Below are 7,560 nucleotides of genomic sequence, written 5' to 3' on the forward strand. Positions count from 1 at the left end.
AGAAAGTAAAAACCCACTCAGAAAGCACTTGCCCACCCATGTGCATTTACTTTCTCTGTATCACCCAGGAGCCTTCTGAATGTTCTTCCTCTCTCTTGTCCAGGTCAGAAGTGCCCTCGCTCTGCCCTTACAGGGAGCTACTTTCCCCCACTGAAGATGTAATTTACTCAGTAGAGTGGCTCGAGATTAGGTATGAAGGGGAAGGTAAAAGTAGGAAAGCAGGTTTACGAGCTGTCCACTCTGGAAATTGAGTCCTAAGCAATGAAAAAACACAGCCCCAGTTTTGATCTGAAGCACAGCCAATGAAGACATTGTGAACAACAGTTCTACCTCTCACCATATCAATCCAAGAACTAAGTCCCTCAGAGGAAGGAAACCCTTCCATAACGTAAAGTATTTCATTGTTTTTCCTACTCTTGTGATGCAAAATAATAATTAAAAAGTATCTGTGCTTAATAGCAACAGTGATAACAAATCCCTTCCACACAGAAGAACCTGAGACTTCCAAATTAAAAAAGATGCACTTCAACTTAGCATTCTAGTAGCCGCCAGTCTAAGTAGCTACCATGAAACCACCAGGTTTCTTTTCTGAACTACAGTGCAAGGACAAGCACCAGAACCAAAGCAGCCGTCTTGTTTAGCAAAGACTGCTCCTGGAGTTACTACAGGCTTTGAAGTCCCGATCCTTCTCAAAAACTGGCACACTGCAAATGCACAAACACGTGCTTCTGTTCTGTGTGTGCACACACGTGTACAGTCAAACTGGAGTACTGCAAAGCTGTTCAAACCAAAAAGAAGCTCAAAAAGAAACCACCAGGCTCAGAGAAAAACAGAAGTGACCAACTCATCCCACATGATTTTACCAGGTACTTTTCCTTGTGCTGTTTGTTTCCATACAAGTCACAACAGAAATCAGCAAAAGCAAACATCAGCATGTTATAGGTACTTCTGAAAGCCAAATGGGCTATAAAATTTAAAGATACAGTCAAGGTCAAATCCATGGCAATCCATGTATTCACTGGGCTTTGCAGGAGGTTTCAAAGCAATGAGTCAGATGATAAATGTACTGCAACACTAGACACAATACTGTAGATAGAGACAGGTCTTTTGCTTTAATTTTTAATTTCCATTTTCTGTGGGTTTAGACATTACTTCTGTGGGACTGACATTACTTCAGCATAAGACTTTGCAATGAATCAATACTTTAATTTAATAATGGTGTTCTGTTGTCAACATATAATATATCACATAATGTCTTTGTATAGATGCAAAAAACTTATGCCAAATAAAATGTAAGGCTTTGCTTTTACCAGTGATCACAGGTTAAATCAATGAAAAACCATACAGTTCCCAAAAGAATTTTCTTCAGGATTAAAAATCAGCATGGAATAATTTCATCCATATCCCTTCCACTCATCATGCCAGTGCTATGAAAGTTTCCTAGGTCGCAGGATTTAAATGAATACTTTAATAAAAGCAACAGAGAAGAAATATATCCAAATAGAATCAATGTACATATCTGAGTGGGACTTACTTGAATATTCCACTTCTTTATGAATTCAGTGATAACTGCACTAGTCCCTAACTAGAAGGAAGATTATAAATGAAAAATGGAATTAAGTCCAGTGTCATCCAACTTAATTGAAACAGATGAAACAAGTTATAGCTGTAAAATGTGAAAAAATAAAATACAACTACAGTAATTTTCATTTCAGTGGAGTGGCTACAATTCTGTATCTGCTATTTTCATCTTGATGGTACTCTTCCTGTTGACAAGTATTTAAGATGGGAAACACAAATCTAATAATTTCTGTGGTATGCTGACAGAAGGTATGTGAACAGCAAGTAAGTGGAAATAAGAAGCCATTGCTCCTAAAACTCCCAGTTGTTTGCCTCAGTATTTTTTTTTCAATTCAGCAGTTTCTGAAACACTTAAAATTGATACATAACTGGCATATTAATCTTAGTTAATGCCAAAGGCACGTGCTTTCCAGTCACGTGTGCTCCCCTCGATTTCAATGACAGCTCACGATCATAACGCGAAGTGTTTGCAGATACGTGTCATTTGTTGGCAGAACGCTTTAGGGCTCTGGGAAGAGTAGGTCTGGTTTTACTACGGTTTGGCACCTCCCACAACACCCTCCAGTTGGTGAAAACCCCGCAGTTCCATCTAAGTGTCATCCTTAATGTGAAAAAGATATTTGAGTCAGTGCAAAATAAAACAAACAGCTTTTACCAAAATGTCAGTGCTGGTAGCTGTGCATCTGCCAGATGCTTGTTACTTGAACCCATGCCGTGCATAACAAACAGTCAGAGACATGACTAGGACAAACGGCTGGACCAGAAAATCTTTAGCAGGAAATCAAAGCATACTCAGGATGAAGTCTGGACTCAAAAAAAAGGTTGCAATTGGACTTCACAAGATTTATTGATTAGAGTGTTCTGTAACATCTCTTTTCTTGGTTACCATGCATTAGTTGAGCCCCACCTGCCTGACCTCAGTTCTGTGCATTAGCCTTTGGTCATATGAACACAAGAGAAACCACAATGCTATTTCATAGCTGAATTCACACAGGAATTCTTATAAGTCCAGTATCTCAATTTAAAGATAATAACATTACTGAAGAAGCCAGAATACCATGAAAAATGCATATTGGAAAAATCAGGGCATGACTTTTTAAAAATGAAACCAATGGCTTGATAAAAATAAAACCTCACTGGTATATTCCAGTCAGTTGGTTGATTTTTCTGATCTACAGGTTGGCCTACCCTTCTAAATCAGTGATTGACTTTTATGCTGAGCAATGGATGAAGAAGCTAATGCTGAACAGCCATAGGTCTTATATGATCATGGAAAACACATGCAGGCACAAGATACAGAGTGAGATTTGATGAGTAAGTGGCTTTTGCTTAGTCAGAACCTGAAGGATCTTCATCAAGAACTTTCAAAACAGCTAACAGATAGCTTGACTTTGAGTGAAACACAACCAAGAATTATTGTCATTATGCACACCCACAAAAAAGAGAGATTTCACAACATCTCCTCAGATGAATACACACATAGAGAAAAGGCTTTACCAACATTCATTCAGGTGGGCAATCATACAGCTTTCTGGAGAAATAACTCCTGATTTGCCTTCCATTTTCCTAAATCCTATTTTGAGCCCATTTAACATGTTAAAACAATTAAATAAACTGCAACACAAATCAGTATAAATACAGGCAGCTGCTTTTCTTAAAAGCTGTGAAATGTTAAATAACCTATGACTCCTGCCCACATATGTGCCTTGCCAAGCCAGGGGATCACACAAGGGCGTGCACTATTTTGAAAGCTGGGGCATGAGATTCATCATGTCAGATTTTGTATTCACGTGGTACAACAGGATCCATGACTTTCATTTCAGTAGCAGCTGGAGCAACGGGCACAGAAGGAACATGCAGCTCAACCTGGGAAATTAGGATGAATTTGATTTAAAAAATTCCCTTTCTTACTAAGAGCTGTTAGTGGCAGATGCAGATACTTGCTTTGGGGTCACACCATGTCAGCAGTTCACAGCAAAAAGATTGCATTTCTCCTCCCTCTCCCCTCCAGTGGATACTGCAGCCTCAAAGAATTTTACATGTATCCTCAGAGATGCTTATATGTATCTGGAGAGTACAGCTGTAGGCTTTAAAAAAATGTTCACATGCCCTACAAATTCAAATCCTTTTTTATGTAATCTATTTAATCTTCCATTAATGATAATCTCTGCTATCAATGTGCCCAAACAGGGTCAATTTCTGCTGGATTTGCAGTTCTTGCATTTCCATCCTATAACTGAGCTCCATTTAATGAAGGGAAACACCCTGCTGTAAAAGGTATTAGCAGTCTCCCTAAAACAAAAAATAGTTAGGAGGCTCTGCAACTGCCAGGAACATTTCAAGATTGTGGTTTTTCTTCTTCCTTGGTGTGTCTTGTATGGAGGAGAGTCCTGCCAGCTGAACATTATTTATTAATCAGGATATTCCTGCCTTCTAGACTTTGTAAGGAGACAGCATAGAAGGGCAGAAATTACTGTGGATTTCTCTTACATACCCAAAGAGAGAGAAAGAGGAGAAAGGAAGAAATTGCAAAGGAGCACTTAGACCGTGACAGATCCCACCTGGCAAGCCCAGGCACACGCACACAGGTCACGGCAGTTTGAAGCACCACGTAACATATCTGGTTCACACAAGGATTGAAAATAGAGACACAGGTCAAAAATCTAGCTTCCTTTGCTCTTTTGCTTCTAAGTGCCCTATACAGCTCCCTAGTCCTCAGTGAAATGGGTTGGGTTCAGCTCCACAAAAGATTTTCCTTCTGGTAACTTCTGACTTCCGTAGGTTGCACCTACAGAACATGCAGGCTCAGACACACCTGTAAGGGACGCTTCTGTCAATTATCGTAGCAGACACAGGACAAACGAGTTACTGCCTTGTTTGCTCTTCTGATTCAGCGATAGTTTTATTCGTAATCATTCCCAGCCATCCGCCACCTGCACAGCCACCCACACATTCATATCCAATTTGCTGTTCTTCTCCCGATTTTGTCAATTCACAAGATCAGCTCGCTCTGCCTATACTCTCTGCCCCAGTGGTAATCAGCAAAAAGATTTAATAGACAAAATGAAGTTCAAAATACTTGCTAACAAAATCCTCCGGCAGAATAGCCATACATTAGCACGCAAAAGGGGAACGCTAGGCTGTAGAAGTGATCAGGTGGTTTTTCATTTCCTCTACTGCATCCAAGAAAAAGCAGATGATTACTATAACACAGTATAATTGAGCATTTCAGTAAATAGCACCACACAGAAGTTCTTCTGTCAAGGATTGCGTTTGTCCTAAGTAACCTTTATGAGAAGCTGAAAGTTGATACACAGAGACCAAATGAATTTTCGGATTTAGCCCGAATCCTTAAGTTTGTGCTTGGGAGGGCGGAAAGAACCAGCTACCAAGCATCAATCGGAGAACTAGCCCCCTCCTCTGCTTAAAAAAAAAATAGTCAGTTACGGCAAGACGGTGTTGAGGCTACACACGGGAGCCGGCAAAGCGCTGGGCTGCGTCTGCATATCCGCGGGGTGCCCTGGACTCCTTCCTGGCGGAGCTGGCGACAGCTCCTTCAGAAGCCGGGCGCTGGGACGGAGGGAGCATCCTGCGGAGCCCGCTCTCCTCTCTTTCAAGGGAGACGAGTGTGCGGGAAACCAAACTCCCTCACCAGCAGACAAGCACATGCACAACGCACTCCGCACCTCCCGAGGACCACTCTCCCCACTGCCCCTTCTGGGTCTGTCATCAACGATCCCTCTCGCTCAGATACCTCCCTGCATGTCCTAAACACCTTTCGCAGACCAGTCTGGAAGGGAAAAGGGGGGGGAATCTGCATCTTTCCTAAAAACCACAAGAAAAACCAGTCGCCTCAAATGGCTGCTCCTGCCTCAACATCCATCACAAAAGCAGGGAACTTGCCGGGGGAGTGGGGGCGCAAGCGGGGGAGGGAGAAAGAAGCGCAAACTTCGCAGCTCTCCGGCCTCCCTCCCGCAGGGCAGCAACCGCACGGGAGCGACACGGCAGCCGCGCCCGACCAGCGCCTCGCCCCGGACCGACCCGACCCCGACGGCTCTCGGCCGACACCGGGTCCGGACGGGGCGACGCGCGCTCCGGGCGGCCCGAGGGCGCGGGCGGGCGGCATCACTTACGGGTTTTGGGGGTCGTGCTGGCCTCCGGCGTGGTGGTGGTCGACTCCTGGAAGGGAGACAAGGTCCAGGACGGCGCCGAGTCGTGGACGTAGATCTTGTAGGAGGAGGTAGCGTGTGCCGCAGTGGGCCAGGCGGGCAGCGGCGGGGTGCTGGGGGCGGCGGGCGGTGGCCGGGCGCCGCGGCCGGGGGTGCCGGGGGGGCCGCTGGCGGGCGGCGCCGTGTGCGGCGACACGGGGTGCCGGGGGGCCGTGGGCCGCGGGCCGCCCCGCGCCGGGCCGCGGGTGCCGGGGGGCCGCGGGGGCGCCCGGCTCATGGTGGTGAGGCGGGGGCTGACACGGCTGGGCGGCCGCGGCGTGGCCGCGGCGGTGGTCTCCGCGCCGCGGGGGGGAGCGGTGGGCTTGGAAAGGAAGAAGGGGTCCTGCCCCACGCCCTTGGCGTCCATCAGCTCGGTGGGGACGTACTCCTTGACGGAGCCCACCACGATCCACTTGAGCAGCATGAGGCTGAGCCCCAGACCGATGAAGCCGATGAAGAGGGGTACCACGCACAACCACGTCTGCTGCCGGTTCCAGACGATGCAGTCGCTGCAGCGCAGCTCCCGCGGCGGCCCCCCGGCCCCATCCCCGCCCGGGCCCCCCGCCGCAGCCGCCGCCTCCGCCGCCCCGGGCGCCGCGGCGCCGGCAGCCCCCTCGCTCATCCTAGGGGCCGTCCGCAGCGCCGCCGCGGCCCCGGGGCATCAGCGCGCCGCGGCTGCCGGCGGCATGCGGCGGAGGGGAGCGCGGTGCGGAGCGGGCGGCGGGAGCGCCCCGCTCAGTCACGCCGCCGGCACGGCATGCCCCGCGCCGCGCCGCCCCGCGCAGCCTCCCGCGGCCGCGGAGTCAGCGGGACGGCCGCGCCATCCGCCGGGCGCCCTCCTCTAGCGCTGCTCGCTGCAGCCTCGTCGCTCTTCTTCTTGTCCCTCCGCTCTAAGGCTTTTCTTTTTTTTTTTTTTTTTTTCCGGGTAATAAGTCGCAAAGATCAGCCTCCTCGGTTTATTTCTTTTTTATCCCAATCGCGCGGCTCCGGCGGCGAGCAGGTACATTCCTTCACATTCACGCACCTTCTCGCCTCTCCTCTTTTTTTTCCTCTCCCCTCGGGGGCTGGGGGGGGGAGATCCTTTCTTTCCGTCTTTCTTTCCTTCCTTCCTTCTTTCCTTCCTTCCCTGCGCTCCCTCCCCCGCCCGCTCGGCTCCTGCCTATGCCCGGCCGCGGTGCAGCAGCATCCCTCGGCGGCTCCGCGGGGAGGCGGCGGCGCAGCGCACCCGCCACTCCGCGGCCCCGCGGCCAACCCGCGGCCGGCGCCGGGCCAGGGAGGCCGATCCGCGGGCGGGGCCCGGGGCAAGGAGGCAAGGCTCCGCGCAGCTCCTCCGCGCCCGCGCTAAGTCCGGCCCGGCATCAAAACTCCGGCGAGGATTCCCGAAAAAAAAAAAATAAAAAAAATAAAAAATTAATAATCCACACACGCAAAAAAAAAAAAAAAAAAAAAAAAAAAAATGAAACCCTGGAGGGGAGCGGCAATGACCCAGTCGGAAAAAAAAAAAATACGGATCCGGCAAATAAATGGGCACGCAGAGGCAGCTCCTGCCAAGCTTGCAGCTTCGGTTCGATTGTGTATTCCTCTGGCAGCGCCGCGGAGGCAGGCTAGCGCGCACAAAGTAAGGCGCCTCCCACCAAAGCCTAATGGTGGCTTCTTAATGCGCACAAGATAAATAAATGATCCAGGCAAACCCCTCGGGAGGGTGTATGCTACGGCAAGCGGAGCTTAGGAAAGGAAGGAAAAAGGCAAGAAAAGAACAAGAAGAGAGAAT

General features: G+C 48.9%; 1 protein-coding gene across 3 annotated transcripts in view; it reads right to left on the reverse strand.

Annotated features, from left to right (window-relative positions):
* The window catches only part of NRG3 (neuregulin 3), a 368,049-nt gene extending 360,828 nt beyond the window's left edge, over positions 1-7,221 (reverse strand). For 2 of the 3 annotated variants that reach the window (XM_027720665.2, XM_027720664.2), the window contains exon 1: positions 5,715-7,214. In XM_027720665.2, the coding sequence (XP_027576466.1) occupies positions 5,715-6,411 (697 nt within the window). In that variant the 5' untranslated portion in view covers positions 6,412-7,214. Of the gene's footprint in view, positions 1-5,714 lie in introns of all 3 variants that reach the window. The other variant, XR_003540610.2, reaches the window with a different exon arrangement.
* Positions 7,222-7,560: the final 339 nt, after the last annotated feature.

Source organism: Pipra filicauda, unplaced genomic scaffold (assembly GCF_003945595.2).
Source record: "Pipra filicauda isolate LSUMZ 115617 unplaced genomic scaffold, ASM394559v2 scaffold173_size1550139_pilon, whole genome shotgun sequence".
In the NCBI taxonomy this organism is placed as follows: domain Eukaryota; kingdom Metazoa; phylum Chordata; class Aves; order Passeriformes; family Pipridae; genus Pipra; species Pipra filicauda.